Below are 18,433 nucleotides of genomic sequence, written 5' to 3'. Positions count from 1 at the left end.
GTTAAAAGAGAAGTATGGGTTTTTACTTTTTTTTCAGATTCATTCTTACCTAGGTGGATGCAGCATTGGTTCCATGCTACATCTGTCAAGCGGTGCCTCTTCACTAAGAACCAAGCGATTTAACATCGCAGATCGCTTGGTTCTCACAGATCCCTGAGCTGAGAGTTGCTGCCTGTAAGTCAGCTGTGGAGAGGCGAGGAGTGGCCATCTCAGGCTCTCAGCGGCTCGCTGAGAGGCTAAGATGGCTATCAGTCCAGACACCTGGCGGATCCAGACTCCCAGAGTCGGGATGATGCAGTGCCTGGACTGATCTGTGTGACGTCTGCAGAGAGCAGGCTTCAGTTCGCTCTCTGCTGAAAACAGGTCATAGAAGTGCAAAACTAATTGCACTCCGGTGACCCATAGGAGAAGCCCAGCCAAACAAGCTCAGGCTGGACTTCTCCTTTAAAGCCCAACTCCAGGCTCCTGTTAAAGTGGTTGTAAAGTCAGAAGTTTTTTTTTTTTACCTTACTGCATTATAACCTTCTGCATGCAGCTCCTCCTGCAGCCCCCCTAAATGCATACCTGAGCCTGATCTCGATCCAGCGATGTGCATGAGTGCCGAGGCTCTCTCACTCCTCATTGGCTCAGATATATCAGCAGGAGGCATTGGCTCCTCCTGCTGTCAATCAAAGCCAACGAGGAGGGAGCAGGGGTGGAGTCAAGCCGGAATCATGAGTGCCCCCATTGCAAACTTCTTCCTGTGGAGGTACTCTGTGTAGGGGAGGAGCCAGGAGCACCAGCAGGGGACCTAAGAAGAGGAGGATTGGGCTGCTTTGTGCAAAAAAGTATCCATGCAGGGCCCCCCACGTGTTTTAAGTGTAAATGCTCATTTGGCTGGGGGGGGGAGGGGGAGTACAAATACTTTATTCCTCTATCCCTGGCAATTAGGGCTTTCTTCCGCTGTCTGACCCTCCCAAATGTGAGCGGGTCTTCGTCTTCCTCCCATGCAATGCAGGACTGCTGGTTCTGCATTATACGTGATCACGTCAAAACGCTGAAACTGGCCAGGCAGCAAAGTGAAGCAGCTTTGGATGGAGAGGAGGAAGCTTGTGGGAGCGAAGAATAAGGTAAGTATTCAAAGTAGTCAAATGAGCATTTAACCCGTGCAGTGTGTGGGAGACCCCACTGCGTGGGTAAATTTAACATCAGCCTGGGGTGGGGCTTTAGGTTATATAAGAGTACTGTACTATATTTTGAAAGAAATATTTCATGAAAGATTATAAGGCTGCTATTGCAAAACTTTCCATTTGAGAATGCTAATTCCCTGGCTCTCATCCTAATGCTTTGGCTTCAATGCTTTCTGACTCGCTAACCTGCAACAAGTTTTGCCTCTTTTTTGACAATAATTTACAGCATGTACACGTATGTTTATTTAAAAGTACTTAAAGTGGAGTTCTGCCTTCCCCTCAAAAAAAATTAAAAGTCAGCAGCTGCACATACTGTAGCTGCTGACTTTTAATATTAGGAGACTTACCTGTCCTGGAATCCAGCAATGTCGGCACCGCAGCCGATGTTTCCATTGGCTGTCGGGTGCTGCCGCTGTCATTGCCGGTAAGAGAAACTAGGAGTGAAGCCTTTTGGCTTCACGGCTGGGTCCTACTACCCATGCGCGAAGCACACTGCGCTCTCCTGCTAGCTCAACAGTAGGGGAAGGAGGAGGGGGCCAGACCTTTGACTACCTTGCCAAGGTCCGACGGAAGTGGGGACCAGGTAGCTGTCAAAAACAAGTACCCCCCCGAGAGTTGCCAAATGTGGTACCGGGGGGGGGGAGACAGATAAGCAGAAGTACCACTTTTGGGTCGAACTCCGCTTTAGAGCAGTATTAAACCCAAAAGCAAACCTTTATTATATTGCAGCTTACAGTTCTTAGATGTGGTGTCTGCCTTCATTTTCTTAAGCCGCGTACACACGTAGCGGTATGTCCGACGTACTTAGTCTGGCGGACTTCCCGCCAGACTGTCCGTCGGACTTTCCGAACGGGCTACTTGCCCACACACGGCATTTTTTGAGCGGACTAATACGGCGTACTAAGTCCGCCGTACTATCCGCCCTACTTTTGAAATGAACAGACTTGCCCACACACGCGGAGGAAAGTCCGCTCATTTCGAGCGCGTCTCCAGGTAGGCGGAGCCCGCTAAGGAGACGTCGCTGGCCCCGCCGCCTGGTATGGACTTAAAGGGGAACCCCAACGCCGAAAAAAATCGGCGCGGGGTCCCCCCCAAGTCCACAACAGACCCTTGTCCGAGCACGCTACCCGGCCGGCCAGGAAAGGGGGGGCGAGCGAGCGCCCCCCCCTCCTGAGCCGTACCAGGCCGCGTGCCCTCAACATGGGGGGTGCCTTGGGGAAGGGGGGCCGCGCCGCCCCCCCACCCCAAAGCACCTTGTCCCCATGTTGATGAGGACAAGGGCCTCTTCCCGACAACCCTGGCCATTGGTTGTCGGGGTCTGCGGGCGGGGGGCTTATCGGAATCTGGGAGCCCCCTTTAATAAGGGGGCCCCCGGATACCGGCCCCCCCACCCTATGTGAATGAGTATGGGGTACAATGTACCCCTACCCATTCACCTGTAAAATAAAAGTACAAAAAAAACACAACACACGAGATAAAATACTTTATTGCACAGCTCCGGGGGTCTTCCGTCTTCGGGGGTCTTCTCGCAGGACTCCTCCGCTATCTTCTTGTAGCTCTTTTACTAGCGGAGGAGCCCGGCTTTCTTCCTCGCCGCCGGCCTCTTCTTCCGACTTCGCGGGTCTTGTCCCCCTCTTCGGTTCTTCTGCCGGGCCACCGCGCCTTCTTATAGCTCTTTTACAGGCAGTGGCCCGGTCTTCTGTCGCCGCCGCCGCCGCCTTCCGTTCTTCTTCTTCTTCTTCTTCTTCTTCTTCTTCTTCTTCTTCTTCTTCTTCTCCAGGAGATGTTGACTCGACGATCTCTCCGGCCGCAATGCCAGGGACGCGCTGCGCTGCCACTTATATAGGGACAAGGGGCGGTGTCACATGGGTTGATGTTACATGGCGACAGTCCCAGTATCCTCCGGGACTGTGACATCGTAAGGGGGCGTGGTCACCATGTGACACCAACCCATGTGACATAAACCCATGTGACACCGCCCCTTGTCCCTATATAAGTGGCAGCGCAGCGCGTCCCTGGCATTGCGGCCGGAGAGATCGTCGAGTCAACATCTCCTGGAGAAGAAGAAGAAGAACGGAAGGCGGCGGCGGCGACAGAAGACCGGGCCACCGCCTGTAAAAGAGCTATAAGAAGGCGCGGTGGTCCGGCAGAAGAACCGAAGAGGGGGACAAGACCCCCGAAGTTGGAAGAAGAGGCCGGCGGCGAGGAAGAATGCCGGGCTCCTCCGCTAGTAAAAGAGCTACAAGAAGATAGCGGAGGAGTCCGGCGAGAAGACCCCCGAAGACGGAAGACCCCCAGAGCTGTGCAATAAAGTAGTTTATCTCGTGTGTTGTGTTTTTTTTGTACTTTTATTTTACAGGTGAATGGGTAGGGGTACATTGTACCCCATACTCATTCACATAGGGTGGGGGGCCAGTATCCGGGGGCCCCCTTATTAAAGGGGGCTCCCGGATTCCGATAAGCCCCCCGCCCGCAGACCCCGGCAAGCAACGGGCAGGGTTGTCGGGAAGAGGCCCTTGTCCTCATCAACATGGGGACAAGGTGCTTTGGGGTGGGGGGGCCGCGCGGCCCCCCCTTCCCCAAGGCACCCCCCATGTTGAGGGCACGCGGCCTGTTACGGTTTAGGAGGGAGGGGGGCTGGCCGGCCAGGTAGCGTGCTCGGACAAGGGTCTGTTGTGGACTTGGGGGGGACCTCCACGCCAATTTTTTTCGGCGTTGGGGTTCCCCTTTAAGTTCATACCAGGCGGCGGGGCCAGCGACGTCTCCTTCGCGGGCCCCGCCTACCTGGAGACCCGCTCGAAATGAGCGGACTTTTCTCCGGGCGGGAAAAGTCTGCTCATTTCAAAAGTACGGCGGACTGGCATACACACGGCCGGATTGTCCGCCGAAATGCGAGTCCGGCGGGAAGATTGGAGTGCAACACGGCATTCTAAGTCCGCTGTACTTTCGGGTCAAAAAAGTATGCCGGAGGCTACACACGGGGGGAATGTTTGGCGGACTTGAGTTTGCCGGACTTTTCCACCGGATTGATCGTGTGTACGCGGCATTAGGCTTTCTTTATTTCATTTATATCTGATGATCTCGCCAATAAGTCTTTTGTTTTTCAAAAGAACAAGCTCTACCACAGATTCAGTTACAGGGATGAGACAAACCATTTATCACTGTCAGGGATGCTTACAATTATCAGCTTTTATTTTATCATGTAAAACCTTTATCCCAAATGAGGAAAAAAATCTGTTTGTGGTAACAGCTGACAAAATATTAGCTCGAGTTTGGCTTCAAAGTGTATTTAAAACTGCTAGTAGCTCTAACACCCCCCTCCCCCCTGACTGAAAATTCTGCTGTCAAAATGGGACCCTGAGCTCCTTCATCCAGAAGGGGGGGGTCGCTCTAATACAGGAGATGTGCTACTGGCCAATTCACCTGGTGAAAACAGAGAAAAAAGCCTAAAAAAAGGAAACGAATGCAGCCACCGCATCTAATGATTGGTAAGCTGTAATATATTACATTTTTGGTTTTGGGTTTAATAACGCTTTAATCAGATATAGCCAGGACAGCAATGGCAACCCCCCACTTCTCTCATGGCAAAGTCACTTTCAAGTGGCCATGGACAGTAATAAGCAAACACACAGATAGTGAAGATCTGACAACCAGTTATAAAGTTGGATATAGATGATACGATTTTCTTTCCTGCAACCATGGGTTGAAATTGCAGAGTTATTGTATTCTCCTGGGGAGGAGCGGGGAGCCATCCCTGCCTGGAGCACACAGTGACTATTCCTAGTGGCTGAGATTCAAACCATCTATGGCCTGTTTAAGTGGCAACTGCTGGATCTCTTAACATGGATGGTACATCGTGGGAAGGCAAACTGTAGACACAAAGCACTGGCATTTTAGGAGGGAATAATAGCTGTGTTTCCCACAATGATTTTCATCCATACTGTATGCATGTAGCATGTAGCCAGTAGACAATCTAGACTGTCATCTAATGCCCATGGGTACCTTGAGTAATGTTTCATTGCTGCCAAACAATGCCAGCCTCAGTGGGGGCCCATCCACTAAGGGAGCCCGGGTGCTGCCCCCTCTCTTCACTCTGCCCCTATATGCATAATGGATAAATTCATGCATATCATGAATCTATCCATGGCTGCATGAATTACAGCAGCAGGGGATTTTTGAGGTGCCTGTTTAGAGCCATAGGCTCTAATAGGCTTCAAAATAGGGTGGGCTCGGGTTGCAGAGCATGCGTCCGGAGCCCATCCAGGTGTGTTACAACAGCGAATGAATAAAAGCTGTTGAAACACTGATTCTCAATCTGGACACTCAGAAGTGGGTGTGAGACCGGTTTTACCGATTGGCCCAAAAGAGAAGACTCCCGATTGGCCGCTGAGGAGGAGGAGGGAGGAAATGGAAGCTGCCGCCGTGGAGAGCAAGAGAATGGGAGACCAACATTTTTTTCCACCAGCTCCCGTTGGTCAGCCTCTTATCAGAGAAAATGTATTGATCACTTACCTTGGAACATGTTTCATTGGTGATGTCACACAAACGTACATCACAGAAAAGGTTTACATTGGCCTGATTTTGAAACTGAAATGCGCTTATGCTGAAAGCGGCTTCTAATGCACTTATATTTTGTAACACCATTGTGGAAACAGTTTCCTGGACACAGCTGTAAATGAGAAAAAAAATATGAGAATATTTTGGTTACACTGAGGACCAAACTGTCAGGTTTTAGCATGACTTAGGAAAATGAAATATTACTTTTCATAATTAAGCTTTGATTCTGGCTTTGATTTTAAATTAGTGATGATCTCAGTGAGCCATTTCATTTCTTTGCCTTTGATAGAGTTTGCCACATTTGACTTTAAAAGAAATATACAATCATGGAGCACTTTATTAGTGTGCCTTGTATACAGCATACAGGCTCAGGTCCTATTTACCTATACCCCTTTAAATCCTTCCTTCTGTTAGTGCAATGTGGCCACACCATCAGTTCCATGCAAAGCACTATGTACACCACACCTTGCTTCTAGTGTCCATGAGCATAACTCCCAATTGTCCCTGATTTCAAGGAACTGTCCCCGATTTGGAACAAAGTCCCTCTATCCCCTTTTCCTCCTCATTTGTCCCTAATTTTGGTCTCATCTATATAATTGTATATAAAATGTGTTATATGAATACATACTTTTGCTAATAGGTGTCCCTTGTTCCTATCGCAAAAAGTTGGGAGGTATGCAGGGGTGCCTCAGGTTTTTCACAATCCTAGCAACACACCCGAACCCTTGGTTTGTGTTATACCTCCTGTTAGTCTGACATTATTCACAATCAGCATGAGGAGACCGGCAGAAAACACACAGCAGGTCCCACAACGCACTTCCAGGCCCATATGAAATCTCATTAGCAGACCGGGAACTACAAATGGCTGCTAAGGCAAGTGCAGTGGTAGCTAAGAGCGCCATCCTAGCTGAAGAAGGCAACTGAGTGCGCATGTCAGGTGAGAATTGGTCACAGTTTGTCATCTTGAACCTGGATGACACATCACTGGTTATTACAGGCATTTTAACACATGTTCCAACACACAAAGTTCCACTCATGCTTGGAATCAAGCAGAAGAGCTGCACTGGCCATTGAACTTAATTTTTCTCGGCTCGTCATACGTGTTGTACGTCACCACATTCTTCACGTTCGGAATTTCCAACCAGATTTGCGTGACCGCGTGTATGCAAGACAAGTTTGAGCCAACATTCGTCGAAAAAAACATGGGATTTTGTTGTCCAAAATTCCTATTGTGTGTACAGGGCATTAAGCTGCAATGTAAAGTAGGTACACTGAGATTCCGCCAAGATTTTCTGTATAATGTTGCTTATGCAAGTGGAGGAGATAACACTGGTCTAAGCCCTTGTACACACGGTCGGAGATTCTGTCGGAATGTTTCCTATCGGGCCGTTTTGTCGGATATTCCGACTGTGTGTGGTCTACATCGGACTGTTTCTGTCAGAATATCCAATTTCCAACTTGCCGGTAAAATTTTCCGACAAAATGCTCCTATCGGACATACTCCGATCATGTGTAGCCTACTCCAACGGACAAAGTGCCATGCATGCTCAGATCAAATTCCTAGGCCAAAGCTATTGGCTACTAGCCTGAACGTAGTCCCGTCTTAACGAAATAACGTCATCACGTTATGTACAATCGGATTTTCGACAACTTAGTCCGACCGTGTGTATGTAACATCCCTTCCGGACCTCTTCCGGAATTAATCAGTCGGAATTACTCCCGAGGGATTTGGTTGTCGGAATCTCCGACCGTGTGTACAAGGGCTAAGACACTTGGGTCACTTTTACTGATTCCAGCTAAATCAGGTAGACACTCGTAAGATTCGTTTTTAACTTCTTTTGTATTTAGAACTCTGTGCTCTGTGAAGTTCTAGGTCTTTACATTTTCATTCATCTCTATGGTTGCATAAGAAATGCAGACTTACCCATCTTTTATAAGATAAAAAGCATTTACATCATTACGATTATCTGTAGGACTTGCAACACATGTCTCTATCTGGAGAACATATTGATTTCCATCAGCGCCTGTCACAAATATTCCCACATAGATGATTGATCCAACAACCACATTTTCATTATTTTCATATGGTTCTGTAAATGATGAGTCTTTATAAGCAGCCATGGTAACGGGATATAATCCAATCTGATTCACTCCAGACAGGTATACCATCCTGAGAAAACAAATACATGTTCAGGTAACAAAACCAATAACAATTTAAATCACAATTTATTTTCTGAGAGGTGGCAATAGGTGTCAAATACCAATGTCCACCTAAAATGCTAAAATAGGCTGTTAAAAAAGTTACATTTTATTGCATAAAGAAAAGCAAGAAAAAAACCTTTAACCACTTCAGCCCCTCCTGACCAGGCCATTTTTTGCAAAACGGCACTGCGTTACTTTAACTGACAATTGTGTGGTCATATGATGCTATATCCAAATAAAATTTATGTCCTTTTTCTCCTATAAATAGAGCTTTCTTTTGGAGGTATTTGATCACCTGCGGTTTTTATTTTTTGCTCTATAAACAAAAAAAAGAGCGACAATTTTGAAAAAAAAAAAAAAATATTTTTTACTTTCTGCTATAAAACATTAAAATAATCTAATTTCTTCATTAGTTTAGGCCAATATGTATTCTGCTACATATTTTTGGTAATAAAAAAATCCCAAAAAGTGTATATTGATTGGTTTGTGCAAAAGTTATAGCGTCTACAAAATAGGGGATATGTTTATGGCATTTTTTTTTTTTTTACTTGTAATGGCGGTGATTAGCGATTTTTAGCGGGACTGTGAAATTGTGGTGGACAGATCGGATCACCTAACTCAGTGGTCTCAACCCTGTCCTCAGGGCCCACAGACAGGCCAGGTTTGCAAGATAACTGAAATACATCACAAGTGCTATAATTTGCTGCTCAGTGATTGCAGTATTCTAGTCTGCATCTCATGAAGGTAATACATAAAACCTGGCCTATTAGTGGGCCCTGAGGACAAGGTTGATGACCACTGACCTAACTGACATAACTGACAATTTTGACACATTTTTATTTATAAAAATATGCACTGACGCTGTATAAATGACACTGGCAGGGAAGGGGCTATCATCAGGGGCGATCAAAAGGTTATATCTGTTCCCTGTTTTGCTTTCTTACTGTGGGGGGGGGTATGTGATTTTATGCAATAGAGCCGACCTGCCGCAGTATATATATATATATATATATATATATATATATATATATATGGTTCCTATTTTATAGCTATTACATTTTTATTAAAGTTTAAGTTATAAGATATCCCTTGTAAATATTTGATATATTTAGGTTTTTATGCCTCACATGGCCTGGAGTGAGATTGAGACTTGGAGGGCATGCCCTTTGAACCCTTTTTTCCGGTCCCACCCCTTCCTTGGGTGGATCTTTGTCCAGGAATTTATTTATTTAGTAGCAATATGAGGACAGAGATATTCCCCAGTAGAAGACCTTTAGTGTCGAAACGCATCGGGCTAGCATTTACCGTACCCCACATTGCTTTTTATATACTTTTTTATATTTTGTGATCACTTTTATATTTGTAATTTTTTTATGACATATTCCAATAAACCTATTGGTTTGACCTGCACTATCTGGAGCCCTCCTTCCTTTTTTCATATGTTTCATCTGTCGGGGCTTACGAAGAGCTGTTCCGAGGTACATCCAGCCTGGTCATAAAGTGCCTGTGGAGTTTGTCGATAGAAAATCGGGGACCCTGCACCTGATCCATCTGACCATCCTCCGTGCACAGCACCTGATTCAGATCCCTCAGGATCACCAGCTCTTCTGACCCACTGTCGTAAGACATGTGTGTCCATCCCAGCTGGTAAGAGTATCCACCTACTTACCCTTGAAGAGTTGTTTAGAGTGACTACAGACATCCTGTTTTTCTCCTCCATTGTTTTGGTGTCACCGTAATAGGAAGTCCATCTTGTCTACTTTGTGGACTTTATTTTGCTTTATCCATTGTAGCTTTACTCACCATTGGATTCCTGCACTCATTGTGCCATGCACATTCCTTTATTATTGTTTTGTCACATTGTGCCGTCACCCAACATTCATATCGTGTTCTGAGTAGCACGCATTGGTATATGCACCTTATATTTGTAGTGCCACACTATTTTTTCACCATTCTTATTTGACTTTGTTAGAGTGCTAGCAGCTTTTTGCATAGTTTATTTTGATTTTGGTGCAGTTTTTTCCCCCTATTTCATATGCTTTAATTATACTTTAGCTTTCAATTATGATTATGTCTTTATTAGCTGTTGATCCTACACAAGGAGTGGTGAAGCCCCCTAACCCCAACCAGAAGTCTTCTACTTATTATGAGACAATTTTTTAGAAAAGTTGTATGATCCCAGAGCTAGCATCTCAGTGCAAGAAGTGCAAGTGCTGACCCTGGGTGATGCCTGAACAGAGGTGTGCCAGCATTCTGGGGCGAAAACTGTGATCCCTGTGGTGGATCCATCGATAAGTTATGCCGCGTACACACGACTGGACTTTTCAATGGGCTTTGCAGCGGAGGTACACCGGACTTTCAAATGAACGGACTTGCCCACACACGAACACGATGACTTACAGCATGGGATTAGAAAAAGGAAGTTCAAGCCCCAGTACGCTACCCTATGGGCTCCTTTTGCTAATCTCGTGTTTATCTCATGTTAGTAGAAGTTTGGTTAGAGATGATTTGTGCTTTTCAGACTTCAGCTTATTTTGATCATTTTCTGCAGTTCATTTTGTGCTTGTGGAGTTTGTATCTGGTTTTCAGTGCGTGTTGGCTAGTTCGTACCTGTATATCAGGCCATTTCTGGTCTGCTCATTCTTGTTCTTCAGGTCTCTCTTCACAGGCATTGCTGTTCTTCAGTACGTTCGGTTAAGTTTGTTTGTTTGACCAGTCGACCGTTTTGAAGCCATGGTGCATGGACGTACTGGAGTTTGTGCTGTGTGGGGGCTTGGTGTTGGGATTAATACTTTGACCCGAGCCCAGTCCATGAACAGGGTGTGGAGGAGTTTATGGACGAAGAATTGGCTGCACCAGCATGACCAATTCTCGCATATGCCTTTGCTTCATGAGATCCGTGAGGATAATCCTAAGGATTTCAGGAATCATCTCAGGATGACAGACCCCGTTTTTCACCATCTGCTAGCTTTGCTGATCCCTTATATCAGCAGGCAGGATACCTGCATGCGGCAAGCCATTACTCTGGAGCAGAGGCTAGTTGCCATGTTGCGGTACTTGGCGACAGGGAGAAGCCTTTCAATTCACGACAGGCATATCCCCCCAGGCTCTTGGGAGCATTATCCTATTTTTTGCACTATAAACAAAAATAGAGCGACAATTTTGAAAAAAAAAATTTTGAAAAAAATTTTGTTATAATAAATATCCCCAAAAAATATATAAAAAAAACATTTTTTTCCCTCAGTTTAGACTGATATGTATTCTTCTACATATTTTTGGTAAAAAAATCGCAATAAGCGATTATTGATTGGTTTGCGCAAAAGTTATAGCGTTTACAAAATAGGGGATAGTTTTATGACATTTTTATTAATAATTTTATTTTTTACTAGTAAAATAACACTGGCAGTGAAGGGGTTAACCAGTGGGTGGCAGTGTAGAGGTTAAGTGTTCCTAGGGGTGTGTTACTAACTATGGGGGGCTGGGCTTTCTTTTAGTGAACACTGATCTCTCCTCCACTCACATGGAGCAGAGATCAGCGTCACTTGTTGCTAGGCAGAACGGGGAGATGCTGTTTACAACGGCATCTCCCAGTTCAGCCGCCCCGTGAGACGATCACGGGTATGCCCGCGGCGATCGAGTCCACGGGACCCGCGACCGGACTCACGGGGGTCACGACTGGCACGCGAGCATGCCGCCAGGGGTTCGCTCACGATGGCAGGGCAGCATTTAAGATTGGACGTACCTGTACGCCAATATGCCTGCCCGTGCCATTCTGCTGATGTACATCGGTTTGCGCCGGTCGGGAAGTGGTTAATGTTTGCTAATGTCTTGTATTAATTTCATCATTACCTAATTATCATGATTGGAATATGCTGTGAATGCCCCCTTTATCTTCATGCATGCATGTTTTTGTTTTTTTATACTCTTTTTTTTTTTGGCCTACATGCATATTTGCCTTCACTAACCTCCCCAGCATGCTATCCTGGGACCATATACACCTATAGCCTAGTCCCTTTAACAATGTATATTGTCAGCTCCATTGTATTGCTTTCCCCAAACCACCCCCTCAAATGTCTCCAAGTGTAATGTGTGGTCTTAAAATCATTTAGAACCCTCCCCCACCTCCTATTTATGGGAAGAATGTTTGCATTGTGCCACCACCCCATTCGGGGTATTACTACTTCAATTAAAAGGGGTTCCATAGTATAGTGTTGATGGCGGTGGTGTTGGCACAAAATTAATTTATGTACGTGGACGTGGGGAAGAACGGCTGGATGTCGGATGGAGGAGTCTTCGCCCAGACAGAGTTCTGCCAGCATCTCCAGACTGGTGGCCTGGGATTGCCACCGGATGCCGAGACCATTGAGGGACTCCCCTTTGTGTTAATCGCAGATGAAGCCTTCGGTCTGGGCGAGCACTTGATGAAGCCGTTCCCCCCAAATGACCCTCACCCCAGAGAAGAGGGTTTTTAACTTTCGGCTGGCCAAAGCAAAAAGAGTTGTGGAGAATACCTTCGGGATTATGGCCAGCCGGTTCCGTTTGTTTCTCTCAGCCATCAATATGGCAGACTATAAAATCAATCACATAATCCTGTGCTGTTGCATACTCCATAATTTTTTACGCAAACATTCTCATATATAACTTATGTTGGGCCTGAGCCCAGACTTGCAGAATCTGTACTCACAGGCCTGGATACTGGCTGTACTGGCTTGGCCCCCCCAAACCGCCCGTCAAGTGCAGGAGAGATATGTCAATTATTTTAATGGTAGGGGGGCCATTGCAATGCCAGAACATTTTTCACATTTCAATTAATAAAAAGTATTTTTTATGAGAAAATGTTGAGTTTTTATTCTTGTTTGCTTTTCTTTTTGGCTGTCTCCTAGGTTCTCCTAGTGCACTTGTAGTGGCAAGTGGATTTCCCTTTAGTAAATAAGCCCTTTTGTCACTAAATTAATTACAAAATTAGTATTGAGTATTGAAAGAAGAAGCCACACATATTGTTGTCGTTTCAAATTTTTACTGTGTGCACATTCAAACTGTGCATTTTTTTAAAATGTCATTCAATGTGTTTTTTTTTTTTGGGGGGGGCTATTTTTTTTTTTTTACTCAATATAAAAAAAAAAATTCTGGGAACAATATTTTTTCTTTTTTTGGTGGTATTTTCTGCATAATTTATTTACTTATTTATTTATTTTTTTCGTTTAAATCAGTGTTTTTAGAACTTACAAAATTCAACATGTAAAAAGTTGCAGGTGATGTCACCCATGTAAAAGCCAAATTTTGAAGATGCACACAAATTGGGAGTCCAAATGGATAATGTCAACATGTATATAAAGGTGAACAATACCACACTAGAAAGAAACACCAAAAAAGCTGCAACACAGATCCATCAAATATCCTAATGGTATAAACATATAGCAATGACAAATAATGTTGCGCTGTGAGCAGGGCCGTTTTTAAGGCAGGGCAAAAGGGGCAGCTGCCCTGGGCCCTGTCATTGTTGTGGGGCCCAAAGCAGCTGCCTCATATTGGCCAACTATCCTGGTTTAAATTTCCTTGTCTCTTGCTATGTCCTGATATCTCAGTGGGGCCCAAAGCAGCTGCCTCATACTTGCCAACTATACTGGTTTAAATTCCCTTGTTCCTTGAGGTTTTAGTCCTGTGCTGTGTCCCAATATCTCAGTGTGAAGTGCTGCTACTAATGCTGCCCAGCTCTGCCCTATTGTTGTGTACAGATGACTCACCTGCAGACCCTGTGTTTACATGTAAATAACCAGCATTCATATGTAAATAGCAGCAGCATTCATATGTAAATAGCTGCATAGATATGTAAATAAAGGCATCATCCATATGTATATCATTACCCCTGGAGTGAGGAGATGGTGTGCTGTAATCTCTAGCAACGAATCAATGAGCAGTATTACTGTACAGTAATCTCAACAAACATAAATCATGTGCTGTAACCTCTAGCAACTAATCAGTAAGCTGTAATGTGTGTTGTACCTTCTAGCAACCAGTCAGTGAGTGGTAATAATACACTGTAACCTCTGGCAACCAATTGCAATAGCTGCCTGATCTGATTCAGTAAACTGATTTTGAGTCTAGCTACTATTTATTGTATGTCTCAGAGCAGGTGGAGAGCAAAACTGCATGGGGGGGGGGGAACCCAGGAAAAGTTTTGCCCAGGGTCCAATCAATATTAAAGACGGCCCTGGCTGTGAGTGAAACTAAATTATATATGAATATATAAATTCAAATTCAAATAAATCCCAAATGAGTCCAGATAATGAACAATAAAAATTGAGTGTGAATAAACTAAGTAACTGTCCCATTCAGTTGACATGCAGAAGCCAGCAACAATCAGCTTTCACAATGAACGGACAAGAGAGTCAGTGAATGAGGGTCCTTACCGGAGCCTATGGACTCCCCCACAGGCAGAATCAACAATGCAGAAAAAGTCCAGCCTTCGCCTGGAACTGATGGATCGCTCCTGTCCCAAACTCCGCTGACAACTTCCGGAGGTGAACAAAGGGACACAGCAGCAAGGGGAGGTGCAAGCGTAGGTTGACGAACAGGCTCACCAACCCTATGAAGATACCCGGCCTCCTTGAGAGTGAACAGCAAATATTTCAATCCGGGCAGTAAGTGAGACTTCCCAACAGGTGTAATGATCTGTCTGCAAGACACGCACTCGGACCAACCGGCCACAAGTGCACAGAAAAAAACTAAAAAGACAAACTCCAATCATGAAGTAACGTTGGGAAAACCAGTTTTTAATTACTCTTAGGCCGCGTACACACGGGCGGACTGTTCGTCCAACTTTGTCCGCTGAACAGTGTTTGGGCGGACAGTCCGCTCGTGTGTGGGCTTTCAGCGGACAGTTTCAGCGGACAGTTGGACGGACAAGGTTTTTCGGAAATTCCGTAAAACTGTCCGCTGAAACCTTGTTTCAGCGAACAGTCCGCTCGTGTGTAGGCTTGTTCGTCAAACAAAGTTACGCGCATGCTCAGAAAGGATTTTCACGCCGAAAGCTATAATGCAGTGTATAGGACGTCGTATTTTTCGTCCCGTCGTACGTGCCGTTCACGTCATCGCGCACGGTTTCAGCAAACTGTTCGTCCGTCGTGTGTGGCCATGTCCGTCCATGCTAAGTTTGAGCGGACTGTTTGCCGAAACTGTTGGACGGACAAAGTTGGGCGAACAGTCCGCGCGTGTGTACGCGGCCTTAAAAAGACCGGTGGTATTAACCACAAACAGCCATAATACAACTTGTGCACAATACAATATAAAAAACAGCTAAATAAAAACAAATGTACACCTGTGCATGGGGGTCACATATAGCACAATGGTATCAGCATATGTTCTATATTTCCTGCTGCATGGCGTCCAGCCGATTTCTCATGCTGTCTAGCTGATTTCTCATGGCATCAATGTGCCCATTCCAGGCCATGATCTGCCCAATTAGTCTTTGGGCACTGTCGGTGGTAAATGGGTCCGCCGCTTGCCATTCCACAACCAGAACATCACCTAAAATTTTTAGAAAAAAATATGTATTTAGAAATATGCATGCATAAATAGATTACCTAAAGCTGGGGTGTCAGACACTCACCTGGTGGGATGCAGATCTCATCCACTTCTTCCACCTCTCTTTCCTCCAGATCCTCAGGGGGGCTTGGGCTGATTTGCCAATCTTTTTGGCGATGTGGGGGGGGGGGGTCCCTGGTGTCCTCCAAGTCTTTTCTCCCCTATGAGAATGAAACAAAAGGTATACTTAGCACACGGATATTTGAGTCCACAAATAGGAATATGAAACATTGCTTTGAAGTGGTGTACAACAAAAAAAACGAACGATATTTACAGACATCGTATGTATTGGCAAACAAATATTTACGAAAGATCGTATAAACGGAACAGTATAAACAAAAAGCACATGTATCAGCATGCAAGTTAAGTATCAGAATAAGAACACACAACAAGTACTTACTTTTTTTAAGCACCTTCTTGATTCTTCAAAACTAATCTGGCTCCCTCGTTTTAAGGTCGGACCAGTGCTTTCTTAATTGGTCTTTAGCCCGTCGTACCCCAAATTGCTGCTCCAGAGTGGGCACAACTGAGGAAATTATTTGGTCTTTCTGCAAATTGGCTCGGGTGTACAGACCATATTTGCCATCATAATCCTCCCTCCTCAAGATGTCCACCATCTCCACCATTTCTTCAAAGGCCATGTTGGTGGCCTTAAATCTCCTCCTGGATTTGGATGTTTGGGGTTCTGGGTTTTCCTCCATGCTAGTTCCTGAAAATGTTCTTGTCCGCCTTTTAGGAGATCCCTGAAAACTCATTTATTCAGGGAAGCCTATCCCACACCCACATAACACCTGTCCCCGAGCCACCCCCACATGAAATCATTCTCTGCAGCTATTACCTTTTGTACCACCACCCCCCTCCCTTTAGAATGTAAGCTCTACGAGCAGGGCCCTCCTGTACCTTTTGTATTGAACTGTACTGTAATTGTGTTGTCCCCCCCTATACAAGTGCTGCGTAAACTGTTGGCGCTATATAAATCGTGTATTATAATAATAATAATGTCTCCACTATCTTTATGTATATACTCCCACTGCGCAACAAAGAGAGAAGGGACGGGGAAAATTTGTCACAAAGAACGTCAGGGGCGGGGGATGCAGGTGGAGCTTGACACATGCGCAGTGTATATACAGCTAGTATGCAAGCAATTAAGGCAACACTGGGGACACTTCTGGAGTTTGTGAAGACGCGAGTCCCCCAGGCAGACATTAAGTTGGTGGACAATAAAATTGGGATCTTGCGGAATATGTACAGGCGGGAGCACAATAAGATACAGAAGTCCCTCAAATCAGGAGCAGCAGCAGATAAGATTTATGTCCCCAAGCTGTGGTACTTCAACAAACTCCATTTTATCGATGACCAGACACAAGCAAGGCAATCGCTTTCGACCCTTCCCTCCACCCCAGCTGAGGCGTCCCAGGATGAACCGGGCCCTTCCATCCTTGAAGAAGTGGATGCGCCCAGCTGGAGTCAGGTATATATTTTTTTGGAAAATATTGATTGTCCTAATATTAATGATGCAAACTAAAATGTTTGAGTTGCTTACAAATCAATTATTTAATCACAAAAATGATTATGCATATATATCACTAGACAGTAGTGGCCAAAAATGTTGTTAAAATATTGATGAACAGCTATAAAAATGCTGGGGTAAAAATTATAGCCTTTTCTGTTTGTTTCAAATTCAATTTGCAAGTCCTAAGCTGAAAATTGTGTGTGATTGATGAAGCAAAAAATAGTATTTTTTGTACTCACCGTAAAATCCTTTTCTCTGTAATTCACCAAAACACAGAATTTTAGTTCCACCCAAGGGGCGGTCCCTTAGGTAACAACCCCCCAGCCTGCCATGCAGCCATCAGTACGTCAACAAGCAGTACAACGTAAAGAAAATTAGGAAGGGCGGGTGCTGTGTCAGTCGGTGAATTACAGAGAAAAGGATTTTACGGTGAATACAAAAAATCCTATTTTCTCTTATATTCACTGACTGTACAGCTCCTCTGTTAGCCATTGGGACGTCCCCAAGCAGTGCCAAAACGAGGGGTGGGAGAACAGCATAAAAACATCATCCACCATGGCAAGTGGGAGCTAGTATAACCTTACCCACAAAAACGACAGTGTGTGTGGAAAAAAACACCACACAAAAAACATGGTGCTCCTCAACAGAGACACACTACCCTCAAACCGCACCAAAACTGCAGAAACGAATGCAACAGTGCCTTAACTAAAAGGTACTGAGTTTTTACCCAAAAAAACAGGAAAAAAGGAAAAATTGTGTATGTAATTGCAAGTACACAGCCGCCTGCAAAACTCATCAGCCGATGCACTGACATCTATCTTGTAGAATTTTGTGAAGGTGTGAACAGACAACCAGGTCGCCGCTTTACACACTTGAGCGACAGACGTGTGATGTTGGAAGGCCCAAGACGTTCCGATTGCCCTCGTGGAGTGGGCCGTGAACGCGAAGGGGGACACCTGCCCCTTCAAGGCATAGGTGTGTACTACAATCTGCCTGATACACCTGGAAATGGTGGCTGATGAGACCGCCATGCCTTTCTTTGGTCCAGCTACTGAAACAAACAGTGAGTCTGACTTCCAGAAGGGAGCCGTGGCAGATAAATACACTTTCAGAGCCCGAACCACGTCTAGGGCATGAAGGGCCATCTCCTTAGGATGTGTCGGCTTAGGAAACATAGTTGGTAACACAATGTCCTCATTGATGTGAAACGCTGAGACCAGCTTCGGCAGAAAAGACGGTTGCGGATGCAACACCACCTTATCCTTGTGGATAACCAGATAGGATGACTTGCAGGACAAGGTCGCCAGTTCCGAAACCCTCCTGGCCGATGTGATGGCCCCTAGAAAGACCACTTTCTGGGAAAGAGTCAACAGAGGGATCTCTCTGCTATTTTCAAATGGTGGTTTTT

At 45.3% G+C, this 18,433-nt stretch overlaps 1 protein-coding gene across 2 annotated transcripts in view; it reads right to left on the bottom strand.

Annotated features, from left to right (window-relative positions):
* LOC143982409 (uromodulin-like) overlaps positions 1–18,433 on the bottom strand; it is a 140,541-nt gene that overhangs the window by 29,260 nt on the left and 92,848 nt on the right. For both annotated transcript variants that reach the window (XM_077481081.1, XM_077481079.1), the window contains exons 7-8: positions 7,651–7,896; positions 5,682–5,838 (exon numbers count right to left, since the gene is read on the bottom strand). In XM_077481081.1, coding sequence (XP_077337207.1) covers positions 5,682–5,838; positions 7,651–7,896 — 403 coding nt within the window. The remainder of the gene's footprint in view (positions 1–5,681; positions 5,839–7,650; positions 7,897–18,433) is intronic.

This window comes from Lithobates pipiens, unplaced genomic scaffold (genome assembly GCF_037356315.1).
Source record: "Lithobates pipiens isolate NorthernLeopardFrog02 unplaced genomic scaffold, aLitPip1_a1.2 Scaffold_16, whole genome shotgun sequence".
Lineage (NCBI taxonomy): Eukaryota > Metazoa > Chordata > Amphibia > Anura > Ranidae > Lithobates > Lithobates pipiens.
This window is presented reverse-complemented; position numbering and strand designations above follow the sequence as displayed.